This window comes from Rana temporaria, chromosome 2 (genome assembly GCF_905171775.1).
Source record: "Rana temporaria chromosome 2, aRanTem1.1, whole genome shotgun sequence".
Taxonomy (NCBI): Eukaryota; Metazoa; Chordata; class Amphibia; order Anura; family Ranidae; genus Rana; species Rana temporaria.
Window position 1 is genome coordinate 230,557,229 of NC_053490.1, and position 17,800 is coordinate 230,575,028.

At 40.3% G+C, this 17,800-nt stretch overlaps 1 protein-coding gene across 50 annotated transcripts in view; it reads right to left on the reverse strand.

Annotated features, from left to right (window-relative positions):
- LOC120926536 (ABI family member 3 binding protein) overlaps positions 1 to 17,800 on the reverse strand; it is a 454,839-nt gene that overhangs the window by 267,228 nt on the left and 169,811 nt on the right. For all 50 annotated transcript variants that reach the window (XM_040336550.1, XM_040336548.1, XM_040336547.1 and 47 more), the window contains exons 3-6: positions 15,368 to 15,427; positions 12,782 to 12,914; positions 2,918 to 3,087; positions 35 to 96 (exon numbers count right to left, since the gene is read on the reverse strand). In XM_040336550.1, the coding sequence (XP_040192484.1) occupies positions 35 to 96; positions 2,918 to 3,087; positions 12,782 to 12,914; positions 15,368 to 15,427 (425 nt within the window). The remainder of the gene's footprint in view (positions 1 to 34; positions 97 to 2,917; positions 3,088 to 12,781; positions 12,915 to 15,367; positions 15,428 to 17,800) is intronic.

Sequence of the window (17,800 nt, forward strand, 5' to 3'; positions counted from 1 at the left end):
GCCAGGTAACATAAACTCATATATTCCAACATACCTGTAAAGTGCCTTTTGGAATTTTGTATGTATTTTCTATATTCCCATTTTCTTTACCTTTCGCTGTAAAAACAATATTTTTTTGTTTTACTAGAAATCAGTAATATCGCATCTGTTAAAATAATGTAATCCTCAAATGTAATTCTTAGATTATTTCCCAAGATAATTGATTTCATGGATGACTATTGTTTTGACAGTTCCTCCTTTGTACAAATATAAGCCACATTCCAATCATGAGTGTATTGCATGTATTTTCTAGCAGACTATACAATGTTTATTTATTCATTTATTTCATATATTAAGGTTCTGGACCAAATTGTTGGGTTGTTTACAAATGGCATGTGTAGTTAGAAAATAGTTAGTTGGATACAATGGTTATTAAGCATATTATGTTATGTCTACATTGGGCTATATCTGCACAAGTAGTATTCTCATCTTGAATAATCCATTACACATGCAGAGATTGTCACATGATAACACAGACTATGCATGCATAAACAGGTTCTCTGTAAGGCCCCGTACACACGAGGGGATCTCCGCTGGAAACGGTCCGCCGGACCGTTTCCAGCGGAGATTCCTCCTCCGGATTTGGATCCGATGGCTTGAACTCACCATCGGATCAAAATCTGCGCGGAATTCATCCGCGGTGACGTGTCGCGCCGTCACCGAGATGATGACGCGGCGACGTGCGCGACGCTGGAAGGTAAGTACTTCCACGCATGCGTCGAATCATTACGACGCATGCGAGGGAGGGGAGCGGACGGATTGATCTGGTGAGCCTGTACAGACCACCGGATCAATCTGCTGGTCCCGATTCAAGCGGATAGATTTCTTAGCATGCTAAGAAATTTCTATCCGCTTGAAATGGTCCGGCCCGAGGAATCTCCGCGGATAAATATCCGCTAGGCCGTACAGACGACCGGATTTGTCCGCTGGAACTGATCCGTGGATCAATTCCAGCGGATAGATCCGGTCATGTGTACGAGGCCTTAGACCTCAGGAAATGGTGTTATATAGAAAGAACAGGTAGCCAATTTTTGTTTTTTATTTAATTTGTCCTCTGTTCATTCAGCAGACAATGGTGCTACATTGCTTTGAAACTCTTGCAAAATTCATGAAGCAATATCTGTGTGTACAAGGAAAAGTTCAGATTAAGGATCTCTTTTTTTTGTTCTAATGAATTCCACCCCAGAGTATGACCAGCTTGAGACCTATGGGACTCACGGTTGGTGTTTTATTTATAAAATACTAGTTGTGTTACCACCACAAAGCCATAAAGGTTGCTTATTGAGTTTAGAAGGCAGTTGTGTATATATAATTTGACCACCTCTAGGCAGTAAACCATCCATATATTTATATCAGTACAGAAGGAAGATTGAAATAGAAGAGTTCGGTCTAATGCCATAGACATTGGATCATCATTAGACACAGTAAAAAGGAGACCTATTAATGAGCTGCATGCTACACATGTGCGTTCCCGTTCGTAACGAATGGATTTTCGTACGAATTTGTTAGTTTTCGTACATTCGTATCAATTCGAACATACGAAAAGCTGAAAGAACCAAAATACGAAAATTACGGAATTACGAATAAGCAAAATAACAGACAAGCGAAAATACGAACGTATGATTGGACAATCTTAATAAAATACGAAACACCGAAAAAGCAAAAGAACGAAAATGACATCTATAACAAACGATTTGCAATCCGTATTTTAAATCCTTTGTCTGTTCGTATTTTCATTCATATGTTCGTATTTTCATTTGTGTGTTTTGTAAATCCGTTTCTTTGTCTGTTCGTAAATTTGTGTACTTGTATCGTTCTTTCGAATGGGCACTGGGCAGTGTAGTTAGTGAGTGATTACTTAATATCTTAGCCAATCAGCTTATCTCTTTTGTGCTGAGTCATATTGTACAGTGTAAAGCCTCGTACACACGATCGGACTTCAAACAAACTTTTTCGTGGATTTGTGTCTGAAGGGAGTTGGCCGGACTTTTAAAAACCGAAAAAGTTTGTCCGATAGAGCGTACACACGGTCGGATTTTTTGGAAAACGCTCATTTTGACGTTTGTTGGCAAAAAGTCTGACCGTGTGTACGGGGCTTAAGAGAAAGTATATCTTAATATGGATTAGACGCGTGTTGCTATGTATTTACGAAAGTACAAAATTACGAATCCATTCGAAAATTATTATCTAACAAAATTACGAATTTCAAATCAACGAAAATAAATTAGACAGAATTACGAATCATTCAGTATAAACGAAAATAAAACTGTTATTAAAATACGGATGGGTCCGAATAGGAAAACTTGCATCTTACGAAATACAAACGGGTCCGAATAGGAAAACTTGAGTCTTACGAAATTACGAATCTTTACGAATCTACGGAACGAGACGAAATGGAACAAAAAAATACGAACGTTTTTGTTGTGCACATGTCTACTGCATGCCTTATTAGGATAAAATACATATATACACAGGTATATATGAAGATGACAAGGTTGTAAATTTATCCTATATATAGTGTATGGGTAAAACAAAGCAGAAACGTTTCACCGTCAGTTCTCTTTATATAATCCATGGGTTATGGAGTGTAGCTTGGAGCAGGGATCAACTGCAGGCTACACAGACCATGTAAAATGTACTAAATCTGTTACTTGTCAAAAGTCTCCATCTCACTATTTGAAAGACTTATACGTCTTTAAAAAATAAAACATCAGGTATGCACAGATGTGAAGCAGACAATGCAGTCAATATATGGCACTATTTTCTGGCTACAAGGTTCACATTTGAGCCTCCACCACCTGCTAGGAAGAATAATAAAGCCTAAGTCCAAATTTATAGTACAATCAAATATTAAATGGAAAACACTGATGCTACTTACGACTAGTCTTGTGATTTTGAGGTTTACTCCATATTTCATCATCTGAGTTATCTTTCACACAAAATTCATATGCAGTGTTTGGCTTTAGATTGTCGACTACGGTTTCAGTTGTAGGACAAAGCTGGAAATTCCAGTCCTTATTTTTTTCTCTGTAGCGAACTGTGTAAAATCTGTGTGAAAAAAAGTGTGCAGAATTACATATGAATACATAAGCAATAAATTCATAAAATGCATCATTTCATTCTCTCTTGTCAATGCTGTTGCTGTTAGTAAGATGTGAAATGCCGAGTCAGTTTCTGATCCTTAAGATTTACAGAATAAAATGGTATTAAACTTCAAAACAACAATGTATTAAATTGCAGCTCACCACTTCTTAGGTATGGTTCACACTGAAGCGACACAGGATCCGACTTGTCAGACCCCAAGAGGAATGACATTTGAAATTCAATGTTTCCCTATGAGAGCCATCTTAACTGATACTAAACAAGTCTGTTCGACATTCCAAAAGGTTCCTGCACTACTTTGGTCTGACTTTGACATGACTTCAATGACTCCAAAATTGCCTGAAAGTCGTGAGAAAAACAGAAATACGCACACAAAATTTCTGTTTTTCTTGTAGTTCCTTTCGGATTACCCCATCTGAGGAAGGCAGCATCCACCTAGTTTTGGGATACCATATATACCTTTCAAACCACCATTTTATCTGATATCTGTTACATCACACCTTGGAAGATCTATTAGCGCTGGAAGTGACTGTGTTTTTTGAAAGTTGTGAGACTCTGGAATCGGACTAGTGAGAACCAAGCCTTAGATGTGATGGCTGCATTAGTTTTGTTTTAGGCTTTTTTATTTCCAATGTTGACCCAGCCAGTAAGTCTGTTGTTTTTCAACTCTCTTTAACAGACTTAGCTGTCCAAACAAACTAGCAGTTAGATGGTCGTGGCAAACGATTTATCATTGACAGGGGTTCTTACAATGGTCAGCTTTGTTCAGCTAATTATTCATTTATGTAAAACCTTTATCCCAAGACTACAATGTTTGTCATTTTTCCTGTCAGCTTTCCCTATTAAGACATTTATATGAGTGCTCTATATAGTTAAGCCATTGTGTAAATTCTGTGCAACCATTCGCTTTTATATTAGCTTAAAGTGGAGGTTCCCCCTAAAAAAAATTCTAACAATACATTCGGAAGACTGGTTACACTGCGGTTAGGCTGTTTTTTTATTTATTTTTTTCGTACATACCTCGATATCGCCGTTTCATCCCTCAGCATCCGGGTATGATTCTTGCTGGACCTAGTTGATTGACGTTCCTCCGACCGGCGCATACCGCTCGTCACGACTTTCCGACAGAAGCCGAACGTCATTGCGCAGGCGCCGTATAGAGTCGGCTCTATACTACGGCGCCTGCGCAGCAATGTTCGGCTTCTTTCGGAAAGTCGTGACGTCAAGTATGCGTCGGTCGGAGGAACGTCATCAACTAGGAACGCCCAGACCCGAAAGAATCATACCCGAAAGCCGAGGGATGAAACGGCGATATCGAGGTATGTACAAAAAAACAAAACAAAAAAACAGCCTAACCGCAGTGTAACCAGTCTTCCGAATGTATTGTTAGATTTTTTTTTTAGGGGGAACCTCCACTTTAAGTTTTAGGAAGTTCTATTTTATTTGGGTCTAACATCTGTCAGGGAGAAAATAAAATGAATATGGAGCTATGTGCAAAATAAAAAATGACATCTGACATTTCTGTTCAAATAAACAATTCAAGTGCTGCTAACCATATAACCACATATATGATGCAGTCTGTCAGCATTAACACAGCAGTCCTGGTGAGTCTCTCATATCTGTTAATCCTGCCAGTAGGTGTGTTATTTTCCAACTTGCATTAACAACTGTCCAGCAAAAGAGGCACTTAGAAAGCTGAGAGAAACCATTTACCACTGACAGGGGTTCTTACAATGGTCAGCTTTTATTCATTTAGGTAATAGCTTTAATCCCAAAGGAGGAAAAAAAAGGTTGACAAGTTTCTATCCAAGGGTGGCTACATTACTCCTCCATAGCTACAGTGGAGGATTGAGCATAGCAACCCTAAAGCAGGAGTTGTGGCCAGTTGTAGTTGTTTACTGGTCAGATAACCGGGTGAAAAAAAGAAAAAAAAAGCATATCCAGGGGCGCACTGCCCGAGGGCCCCATGCCACTAGGGGGCCCCATGAGAGTTGCCAGGTTCAGTAAAACCAGGGACAGTATGTAAAAATCTGTGTTTTCTTTTACATTTGTCCCTGATATGTCCGATACCGACATGCTTTTGGTGTGAAAATCCTGACATTTTAGCTGCCCCCGCCTCTGCACTGCCTCCTGGCGTGTTGGCCATCTGTAAGCCCGGGGGCCCCATAATCTTCTATTGCCCGGGGGCCCCATGAGTTGTCAGTCCGCCCCTGAGCATAACAATTAAAACAAATGCATTTATGTGAGTTTAGATTGTAAACTCTAACATGCAGGGCTCTCTGATCCCTCCTGTATTGAATTGTATTGTAACTGTACTGTCTGCCCTCATGTTGTAAAGCACTGCGTAATCTGTTGGCGCTCTAAATCTTGTATAATAATAACAATAGAAATTTGCCTTAACACCTTACTGAATCTGAATGAAATTTTTAGCTTTAAGCTTTATGCCGCGTACACACGGTCGTTTTTGTGTGGGGAAAACTTCGTTTTATGTCTTCTGAAAAACGACAAAAAAAAAATTTGAGCATGCTTCAATTTTTTATGTCGTTTTTCAAAACGTCGTTTTTTGTGTCATAAAAAATGACCGTGTGTAGGCTTAAACGACGTTTAAAAAGAAGTTTTTAAACCCGCGCGTGCCGAACGTAACCGCACTTTGCTAGAGCATTTTGAAAAAACTATGGTGTGTAGGCAACGTCGTTTTTTAAAATGAAGTTTGAAAAACTTCGTTTTTTTCATGAGAAAAAAATACGTTTTTTTTCATCACAAAAAAACTACCGTGTGTACGCGCCATTAGTGGTAAAAATTGGGCTTTTGTTTGACTTTCAGAACTGTTAATTTTTTTATCGTGCAGTTTACCTTCTGAAATATTTCTATTAGTCCCCTTATATATTGTAGTTAGATTTACTTATCTGAACTAAATGGGTCATCTTCTGAGGCCCCGTACACACGTCCGAGGAACTCGACGGGCAAAACTCATCGTTTTGCTCGTCGAGCTCTGTGTGAAGCCACCGAGCATCTCGGCGAGCCAACTTTCCTCATTGAACAACGAGGAAATAGAGAACATGTTCTCTATTTGGCTCAACGAGGAACTCGTCGGCTTCCTCGGCCGAAAGTGTACACACGGCCGGGTTTCTCGGCAGAATTCAGCTCCGATCGAGTTTCTGGCTGAATTCTGCCGAGAAACTCGGTCGTGTGTACGGGGCCTCAGAGTGCATAACATGGTCAAATGACAGAGATACAACTGCAGACAACTAAAGGGTTCTGCTATTTGAAGTTGTTATGTACTCTTGGGAGCTGTGAGCCCGGCCCATGACTACTTTACTGTAAGGCCTTGTGCACACTGCACTGTTTTACTAGTGTTTGAGTTTTTAGTTTAGTTTTTTTTTCTGCCCCTAAATACCCCACTACGTGTTCATGCACACATAAGTGCTTAGAGGAGTTTAGGGGCAGAAATCTGAACGCACCAAAATTGCATTCAGGAGAGGAGCTTTTAGGCAGAAAAAATGCCTAACGCATCTAAACATGTGTAAATTTTAGGCATGTTTAAAGCTTGAGTATTTCTCATTTCAATGGTCAGAATAAATTATTATTCTGGCCAATGAAATAAACAAACACCCAAGCCTTTTGATGTGCCTAACGTGCCTATACTGTACGCATCTGCAAAAAAAAGTGGCTTAGGAACTCCTGCTTGAAAAAAAGCATTTACAAAAGCCTCATTGTGCATGAAGCCTAAATACAGTTCCAGCTTGAGCAAAAAAATGTAGTTCTGGATTCCATAACAGTAAAAAAAATACTTATCCAGTCTCTGGCATTTTCCCTCACAGATTTAACCACACAAACAATGCAGCAATGCTCCTCTTTTAACACATTTCCTGTGAGCCCAAGGCATCAATCAGAAATCATTAGTCTATATGGAGCACAAAACTTCACATGCAAACAAGATTAGTCAGTAAAAAAAAACTTCAATAAGAAAAAAAAGTTTACCAAAGAATTGCAAAGTATCACTTTTTCTCAATTTTCTTTTTAAAGAAGGTATTTCTTAATTTATTTTTATAATATATATTTGGTCTTTTAGCAAAAGGAGATGACTTAAGCCTAATACACACGTGTCAAATGTTTGGGCGACATAGCTGGTTCAATAAAAAACGGCTGACATTCTGCCCATGTGTATGGCAGCTGGTCCGACAGAAAAACAGTGGCCGATTGGCTGAGAGCACTGACCAGAGTGTTCTGGTTGGGTGGCCATCCCTATGTCAGAACACAACAGCTCGGCGGGGAGAACAATGGTCAGTTATAGGCTTTAGGTTGGCCATACACGGTGTAGATTTCTTTACTGCAGCCATGGGTCACAGGCATTGCTGACTGGGGAATCCCTTTTTCCAAGCAATTGTCTGCTTCCGTTGAGGAGGCAAGGGCCGGCAGGGAAAGCTGTTCCTGCCAGGAGAAGACCGTGATTATTGCTAGAGGCTATAGCCGCTAACAGTCACTGTATCTCTCCCAGCTGGACACATTGATAGCAGCAGAACACAGAAGCGGGGGTGGGGCTGAGTGCCGCTGTCTGTGTCAATGGACGCAGAAGCGGAATTTGGAAGCGAGCCTACATGTGTGCCCCCCATGGAAAGAAGATTTCTGTGGGGTTACTGATGAAGAGGAGGAGCCTAGAGTGCAGGCGTGGGACACCAGAAGAAGAGGCTCTGAGCTGCTCTATGCAAAACGATTGCACGGAGAAGATAAGTATAGGAATGTTTTTTTGTTTTTTTTAAAATGAGGGTTTACAACCCCTTTAACATAAATTGTTTCTGTTAACTTGTATGGTTAATATGGAGACAGCTGTCTGCATTAATTTGTTTAGCAAAGAAAACATACATTAAAAACATGCATAGTGGCAATTCTCTACATGTACATTGTAAAATAGAATAACAAACCTTGACATTGATTGCCAATGCTATTGTTCATAAACATTACTATCGATGAAACCTGCAATGCAGAATTTGCCAGGCCATTTGTGATTACTATGTTCTGACAGGATGACATGTTTAAATATCATCAAGCCCTTGTTAACATTCTGATGACTCACACAATAACTTCAAGGATGGTTAAAAATGAATATGTGGACATGAGGGTTACTGTGAATATCCAGCTAAAGTCATACGTCTGTGATTATAGGAAAACAAATATTTTGGAATTGAGGAATGTTTCGCGTTTTTCCCATATCACCTGGGTGTAATGAATTTTACTTCAGTTTCCATAGCAAGAAAACACAAACCAAACAGAACCTATTGTACGCAAGAATTACAAAGCCAGTTAAGAAATGCTTTCAAAACACTACAGTGCAGCAGAGACAATCTGTCATATATTGCTAATGATATAATCTTGACAAACATATACACTCAAAAAAGATGAGCGCTTCTGACAAGAGTCCGAATTGTTACATTTCCAGTCTGGGCTCAGAAAAGCTACAAAAGTTATGCTGAGTGATTCATACAACCTAATTATGTGTGACTATAGCAAAGTGATAGTGGCTAAACATTCTGACATTTGGTCAGTTTTTTTTCAAAACTTTTTAACTAACTACAATAAAACCTTGGTTTGGGAGTAACTTGGTTTGAGAGCGTTTTGCAAGACAAGCAAAATGTTTTAATACATTTTGCCTTGATATACAAGCGATGTCTTAATATAAGAGTAGCGTCATGTCACAACTGAGTATAAAAAAGAAGAGAGGAGCCTCTAAGGCCCCGTACACACGACCAAACATGTATGCTGAAACTGGTCCGCGGACCAGTTTCAGCATACATGTTCGGTCGTGTGTAGGCGCGAGCGGGCCGAATTCCAGCAAACATTTGCCCGCCGGGCCTTTTCCCAGCAGACAAATATTCCTGGACGTGTTTTAAAACCGTCCGCTGGAATCCTGCCCGCTCGGACATGTACCGTCGTCAGTACAGACCTACCGTACATGTCCGAGCGCCCGCCGTCCCTCGCATGCGTCGAATGACTTCGACGCATGCGTGGAAGCCTTTAAAGGCAGGCCCGCCCATGTCGCCGCGTCATCGACGCGTCATCATCGCGGCGACGATGATGGCGGACACACACGCGGACATATACTCTGTGAAACAAATGCTCTGTGAAAAAAATGCTTTGATATACAAGTGCTTTGGATTACAAGCATGTTTCTGGAATGAATTATGCTCGCAATCCAAGGTTTTACTGTATATAACAAATTTTTTATATTGCCATAATAGCAGCCTAACTCATACCTAAAAGGGACAAAAAACGCACAAGGGTTGATTTACTAAAACCAGAGAGTGCAAAATCTGGTGCAGCTTTACATGGTAGCCAATCAGCTTCCATTTTTTTTTCAAAGCTTAACCACTAGCATACTGGGCACTTTCTGCCCTTTCTGCCTAGGCCAATTTTCAGCTCTCAGTGCTGTCACACTTTAAATGACAATTGTGCGGTCATGCATCACTGTACCAATGCAAGTTTTTTATTTTTTGCTAAATAAATGAAAAAAATATCAAAAATGTTGAAAACAAGTTTTTCATAGTTTGTTATAAAAATTTGCAAACAGGTAATTTTCTCATTTACTGGTGTGCGCTGGTGAGGCTGCACTGGTGGGCACTGATAGGCTGCACTGATGGACACTAGTGAGGCGGCACTGGTGGACACTGATAAGGAAGCACTGATAAGGAGGCACTGATGAGGCTGCACTGCTGGGCACTGATAGGTGGAAATGATGGGCACTGGTAGGCAGTAGGGATGAACCCGATGTTCGAGTTTAACTCGTAAGTTCAACTAAAACATTGGGTGTTCACCTGTTCGCAGAGTAGCAAACAATTTAGGGTGTTCGTGGCAAGGGCCTCATCCCCACAACCCTTGTGGTTGTGGGGGTCTGTGGGCAGGGGCCTTATTGGAAACTGGAAGCCCCCCTAAACAAAGGGGACCCCCAGATCCCGACCCCCTATGTGAATTAGTAAAGGGGTACATGGTACCCCTACCATTTCACAAAAAAATTACAAAAATTGTAAAAAACACAAGAAACAGCTTGTGACAAGTCCTTTAATAAAAAAGAAAATACATTTAGTGATGTAATCCATTCTTGACCCGGGATACGGAAAAAAAAGCCGTCACGATCCGCATGGGAGGCGCCTGCCGAATGACACTACACCCTCCGTGACAGCTCTTAAATAGCTGAGTGTGGGGCCACCAGTCACGTGCGCGGTTGACCCTGCCCCCTCTAATGCAACAGGGGTTTCCGGCAGTTTCCCTGTGGTGTAACGGGTGACCCCCGCCCCCTCTGAACCAACAGGGGTTTCCCATGCTGTTTTTTTCAATGACTTTTATCTGTATTGCCGGGACCCCCTTAATATCCACATAAAATTAGCACTTTTGATTTTTCCCATAAACTTTTAAAGGGTATTCCACGACACCCCAAATTGTTCGCTATTCGTTGAACAGGCGAACAGGCGAATACCCGATGTTTGAGTTGAACTTACATTCGGCTCGAACATTGGGCTCATCCCTAATAGACAGTATCTATATATACAGTATATCACCTATTGTAACTTTCACATGGGCTTTTACAAGCATTGTTGAGGACACCAGCATAAAGAGTTGTTTAGAGTTCAGGGGAGAGTTTCCAAAATTCCTATTATATCTGTAATGAACAAAATGTAAGATAGAAAAACTCTGACTGCACACTGCAATTCAGATGTCTTCCACAAAATCATGTAATGTGCGTGTCTGTATTGCTGTGGTAGTGACATTAGCTTTTAAACTCCTACGGGGATGAAAGTGAAATCCATTATTCAAAACTTACCTCATAATAAAAAAAGGGAATTGACATTCCCTCATCAAAATTCTCATGTGTCTACTATCTTTAACAATGACAGTTGCCTATAGTGAAAGGTTTTTTTAAATCTCTACAAGAGAAGCATCTAGAAGGCTAAAAAAACATTTTACTGAATTAAAAGTAAAGTAAAATTACGTTAAAGAACCTACAAATATTGTACATGGTTTGAAATCATTTGGAATACGGTAACACACTGGGCATACAGTAATTAAGTAAGGGGGCTGCTATCTGGGTCTTCCTGTGGTCTTTACAAACATAGGATTTTGGAATCCAGATTTGTCTTCATTATTTTAGTAATGTGAAGGAGAAAGCAAAGTGGGACTCACATCTCTAGAATTGCCATATACAGTCAGGTTGTGTTGCAGATTTGATCTGTCAGAGAAATAAGCTTTATTACTAGCAGATTTTTAGTGTAAGGGACCTATACAGTCCAATCTAAGGCCGGGTACTCACGACCAAACATGTATGGTGAAAGCGGTCCGTCGGACCGTTTTCACCATACATGTCTGCCAGAGGGCTTCTGTACGATGGTTGTACACACCATCGTACAGAAGTCCGCGCGTAAACAATACGCGGGGCGTGTCCGCGGTGTCGCCGCGACAATGACGCGGCGACGTGGGCGGCCCGCCTTTAAAATGCTTCCACGCATGCGTCGAAGTCATTCGACGCATGCGAGGGACGGCGGGCGCCTGGACATGTACGGTAGGTCTGTACTGACGACCGTACATGTCCGAGCGGGCAGAATTCCAGCGGACTGTTTTAAAACAAGTCCAGGAATATTTGTCTGCTGGGAAAAGGCCCGGCGGGCAAATGTTTGCTGGAATTCGGCCCGCTCGCGCCCACACACGAGCAAACATGTCTGCTGAAACTGGCCTGCGGGCCAGTTTCAGCAGACATGTTTGCTCGTGAGTATGGGGCCAAAAAGTAACCAGTCAGGTAGACATTCTTGCTAGAGAGCTGTTGGTAAATTTTGTTGATCTGGCAAATCAAATCTAATATAAAATGAACTGGTGTGTGGCCAGGATAAAGCTTATTTAAAGTGGAGTTCCACCCAAAAAGGGAAGCTCCACTTATTTGCCTCCTCCCCCTCTCCGCCACCACATTTGGCTTCTTTTGAGCGGGAGAGGGAGTGGGTACCTGGTTTTGACAGGTACCCATTTCCAACTTCCGGGCGAATTCGCTGGGGCAAAGTCATCCAGAAGTTCAGCCCCCCCTCCTCCTTCTCCCACCCCTAAACCATTCACAAAGCGCAGCATGCTTCGCTCATGCGCAGTAGGGAACCGGCTGTGAAGCTGCAAGGTTTCACTGTCGGTTTCCCTTACCTGAAATAGTGGTGGCAGCACCCAAGAGCCGATTGAAAAATCAGCTTGGGTGAAGACACTGCTGGATTCGTGGACAGGTAAGTGTAATTTGTTCTGACAGAGCCTGGAGCGCCTCTTTAACTTGTTAAAAAGCTAACAGTAATATCAACAGAACTCAATGTCGTACTTTGTTAAAGCAATTGGTTGTCCACCCCAGTAGGAGAGAGGTTCACAGTTCACACATTAAGTAATTCAGCCTCTAAGTTTACTCTGTTTATGCAGTTAGGGTCCTTTCATATTTTGTCTGAAAATCCTAAAAGGTCAGCATTAGAAATTTTCCAGCTATATGTTGAGCTGTGAATGTCCACATTCCAGATAGACATGTTCCAGCTGCTAGCAGTTGTATATGTTTGAGGTTATTTATATGACAGTTTACCACACAAGTGCTACATTGTCCAGCACCCACAGGCATGGCCAATTTAAGATTATTTACCTGTCATTCGGGCATTTGCTGAGAGCAGACCAGTCAACTTGTGGATTTATAAGAATTCCCCATGAGAGATACACAGATGTAGGTGTCAGAGTGCCAATGACAAGTTGAAGAGGTTTCTGAGATGAATTCTTTTCTGGGTGAACAAAAAGGAGCAAGTTAGTCCTCATCTTAAATTAAGTCTGAGAAATTGAATAAGTGAAGTAAAGACAGTAAATTGTTAAAATGATAGTAAAAGCACAGTTTCATCAGGTAATAGTATAACATCGTTTTTCAGTTTTAGTGGGGTTTCTTTAGGAAATGACACTTGATATATTATCAAGAATAGAATATTTTTGTTGTGGATTGCTTAAGGTGAACCTTAGAAGATAGCAATAGGGTAGCAGTCATTGCTGACTCATTTTTAATATGTAGTGAGGGAAAAAAGTATTTCATCCCCTGTTGATTTTGTAAGTTTTCCCACCGACAAAGAAATAAACAGTCTATAATTTTGGAAGGTTTATTTTAACAGTGAGAGACAGAATAACAACAAAAGAAAACCCAGAAAAAGGTATTAAAAAAAGTTATAAAATTATTTGCATTTTAATGAGTGAAATAAGTATCTGATTCCTTCGCAAAACATGACTTAGTACTGTTGGCAATTACAGAGGTCAGAAGTTTCTTGTAGTTGGCCACCAGGTTTGCACACATCTCGGGAGGGATTTTGTCTCACTACTATTTGCAGATCCTCTCCAAGTCATTACGTTTTTGAGGCTGATGTTTGGTAACTCGAACCTTCAGCTACCTCCACATATTTTCTGTGGGATTAAGGTCTGAAGACTGGCTAGGCCACTCCAGGACCTTAATGTGCTTCTTCTTGAGCCACTCCTTTGTTGAACCTGGCCGTGTGCTTTGGGTCTTTGTCATGCTAGAATTCCCATCCATTACCTAATTTCAATACCCTGGCTTAGGGAAGGAGGTTCTCACCCAAGATTTGATGGTACATGACCCTTTGATGTGGTGAAGTCCCCTTAGCAGAAAAACACCCCCAAAGCATAACGTGTTTCCATGCCATGTTTGATGGTGGGAATTGTGTTCTTGGGGTCATCGTTCCTCCTCCTCCAAACACAGTGAGTTGAGTTGATGCCAAAGAGCTTGATTTTGGTCTCATCTGACCACAACACTTTCACCCAGTTCTCATCTATATCATTCAGATGTTCATTAGCAAACTTCAGGCGGGCCTCTACATGTGCTTTCTTAAACAAGATTAACCTTGCGGGTGCTGCAGGATTTCAGTCCTTTATAGAGTAGTGTGTTACCAATTGTTTTCTTGGTGACTATGTTTCCAGTTGCCGTGAGATCATTGACAAGATTCTCCCGTGTATTTCTGGGCGGAGTCCTCAATTTCTCATGATCATTGACACTCCACGAGGTGAGATCTTGCATGTAGCCTCAGTCCAAGGGAGATTGACAGTTATTTTATGTTTCTTCCATTTGTGAATAATCGCACCAACTGTTGTCATCCTCTCAAAAAGCTGTTGGCGATGGTCTTGTATCCCATTCCAGCCTTGTGTAGGTCTACAATCTTGTCCCTGACATCCTTGGACAGCTCTTTGGTCTTGGCCATGGTGGAGAGATTGGAATCTGATCGATTGCTTCTGTGGACAGGTGTCTTTTATACAGGTAACAAGCTGGGATTAATAGCACTCCCTTTAAGAGAGTGCTCCTAATCTCAGCTCATTGCCTGTATAGAAGACACCTGGGAGCCAAAAATCTTGCTGATTGATAGGGCATCAAATACTTATTTTACGCATTAAAATTCAAATCAATTTGTAACTTTTTTTAAATGCATTTTTGTAGATATTTTTGTTGTTATTCTGTCTCTCACTGTTAAAATAAACCTACTATTAAAATTATAGACTGATTATTTCTTTGTCAATAGGAAAATGTACAAAATAAGCAGCGGATTAAATACTTTTTTCCCTCACTGTATATGCTCTGGCTTGGTGATTCTAAACCTGGCTTTTTACCTAGGCAGTTACTAACATATTACAAACACCTTAAGAATGGAGCTTCAAATAAACTACAGATTTTACAGAAATTAATGGAACTCCAGACATTTTTGTACTTTTGGGGGTGACTCATTTGGGATTCACGTGGTATTACTGCCTATGTACCAGATATGGTCAATGATCAAATATTTTTACACTTTACATTTACTATGGAATGGACTATACTTCCTTTACTAGTTGCCCAGAGGTTGTAATCTGCTTCCCCAGGGGGTTGTAGCTCCCCAGAGGATTGCAATCTGCTCACACTCCTTTGAAAAACAGGCAGATTGCACTTAAACCACCACTCTATGCCAACAGGGCATTAGGTGTGTCTAAAAGTACAGTGCCCTTGAGCATCAGGCTATATTTTCTTGGGAACAATACTACTTTTTTTTAGAGACCCCTTTCAAAGCATGAGAGCATTGTGTAAATGGTGGCAGCATGAAGGTTAAATCAAGCCTTCAGCTGTATCACTTGTGGTTCTGTTGTAACCTAACTCATTTGTTACTACAGTATAGCTATATTGTTTGTGACAATGTGTATGTCTTGAAAGTATTACCTTTGCAAGTCTTATGATTTTCATTTGGCTTCACAGCTATTAAATATCTTGCCTCTGCCTCTGAAAAACACACAATAAATCACATAATGCATGACCCGTGCACAACATTGTTTTTCAATAAAGGAATAATATTCACTTTTAATTGCATTAAACAAATAGTTTGTGAGATAGAAAAGGAAAAAACAAACAGGAAACATACATTTTATTTACCATTCCTAAACTTTATGTGATAGAGGGCACACAAATGTGTTTATCTTTGTATGGGATGGCAAACTGACTTCTTGACCATTACCAATATGTGTTGTTTGATCTGTTCTCTGAGATGTGTTTTTTTCCCATATAGCATGTACATGCACAAATAGAGGCCAAATGTATTTAAGACTTTTGCATATTCCACTCCAGCTCTCCACCAGAGTTAGTTCATAGGCTGAATTCACACCTATGCATTTTTTGTGCTTTTTTCATTTTGCAGATTTGCACTACAAAACATGTTCCTAATAAACCTAGTTAAATGGACTGTAGTGCAAATCTGCAAAATGCAAAAAGCTCTAAAACTGCATAGGTGTGAATCCAGCCTAAAGAGACCATCATTTATTTTAACAATCCTCTCATAAGATAATGTGTGCATTTAACATATTTTAGAAAGTTTACTTACCTGCATAGCTTCCATTGTGTGGACATCCAAAAGGCCTGAGATTGCTGCCATCTTGGATGTGATATCAACAGTTCCAACAGATTTAGAGCAGACAGAGTTTGATTTGCTAAAACTGGAGAGTGCAAAATCTGCTGAAGCTTTGCATGGGTAGCCAATCAGCTTCTAACTTCAGCTTGTTCAATTAAGTTTTGACAATAAAACCTGGAAGCTGATTGTTTTCTATGCAGAGCTGCACCAGATATTGCACTCTCCAGTTTTAGTGAAATAAACTTCCAGAAGAGGAGAGAACTTTTACGTGCAAGAAGGGATGATTCTGTGCTAGGGAATTAATTATTCATGAAGTACAGAGGAACCTCGGTTTAAGAGTATTTTTGTTTGAGAGCGTTTTGATTTGCGAGCAACTTGAAAAAATAAAATTCTGACTCGGTTTGCAAGTGTTGACTCGCAAGACGAGCAGAATTCAAGCTAAATAGGCCTGCAGTACCTAATTTGGCCTAAGGTAAGGGGGCGCAGAAGCCGAGCAGAGCCGTAAATGGGCCTGCAGTACCTCATTTGGCCTGAGGGGCACAGAAGCCGAGAAAAGCCAAACATTGGCCTGCAGTACTTAATTTGGCCTGAGGTACGGGGGCGTAGGAAACAAGCCAAAGTGTCCTCGGGCCTTTTCAGACGTTTCCGGCGCTCTCTGGCACCCCCCACCTCTGGCCGCATTCGGTATTGCATCCCATTGAAGTCAATGCGGAACAAATAATTTTCATTTCCATTGACTTCAATGGGAAAACTCGCTTTGATATGCGAGTACTTTGGATTACGAGCATACTCCTGGAACTGATTATGCTCGTAATCTGAGGTTCAACTGTAGTCAAGTTTTCTAACAAGTTTAGAGGCGCATTGTAAGTCAATAAAAAAGAAAGAAAGAAAGAAAGAAAATGTTTATGGAAAGCAAAATGGCTGAACGTATGCATTTAAAATCATAGATTTTTCTGAGCTTCTACCTATAATCTTTTAAAGTTGGTGACAGTGTCTCTTTAAAGAACAACTATACTTTTTTCTCAGTTCTGTTACATAGATGATGGTCAAAGCAACATTTTTCTTTGTCACATCTGTATTTATGGGGAGTTTAGTCAATTGCAGATTGCAAGCTGAATGTATACAATGATTCATTAAACCACTCGCTTTTATTAATCTTACACACAGAAGAATACGTGAAAATAATAATGGAACAATCTTTACATACATTTCTAAGAAAGTTGCAAGCTTGGTTATTTTAATTCTGCTATATTGGAAGTTTACCAAATATTTTTTTTTTTTTTTTTTTTGTGAGGGGATGTCATCTGGTTGAATTACTCCCTGGTTTCTTTTATCTTTGAAAGACTCCAGCTGTAAGATCCCCCCACAAAAATCCTCTTCCCACCCACAAACAAGGTTTCTGTCTTGTTGCATGATTATTTATATGTTTATCATATGTAGAATGAAGCAAGGATTTTTTTTTAAACTTTGCTTCATAAAACATGAGTCAGGAGTAGGGCACTTCATAGTGAAAAAACATTTATTTAAAAAATACCTGATATATGAAACCAAGAGAAGATTCAACTCACTTATGAATGTCCACTCTAAACCTCATAACAACAGTCAAAATGTTTAGTAAAATGTGTAGAACATAATTTATAATTGTAAAAAAGCCATACTCTGGGAATATCAGTCCAGCAAGAAATAGCCTCTGCACTATGCACTATGGTGTGGTCTTAGTAACTCAACCAAATCCAAGCAAAAAAGCCCCA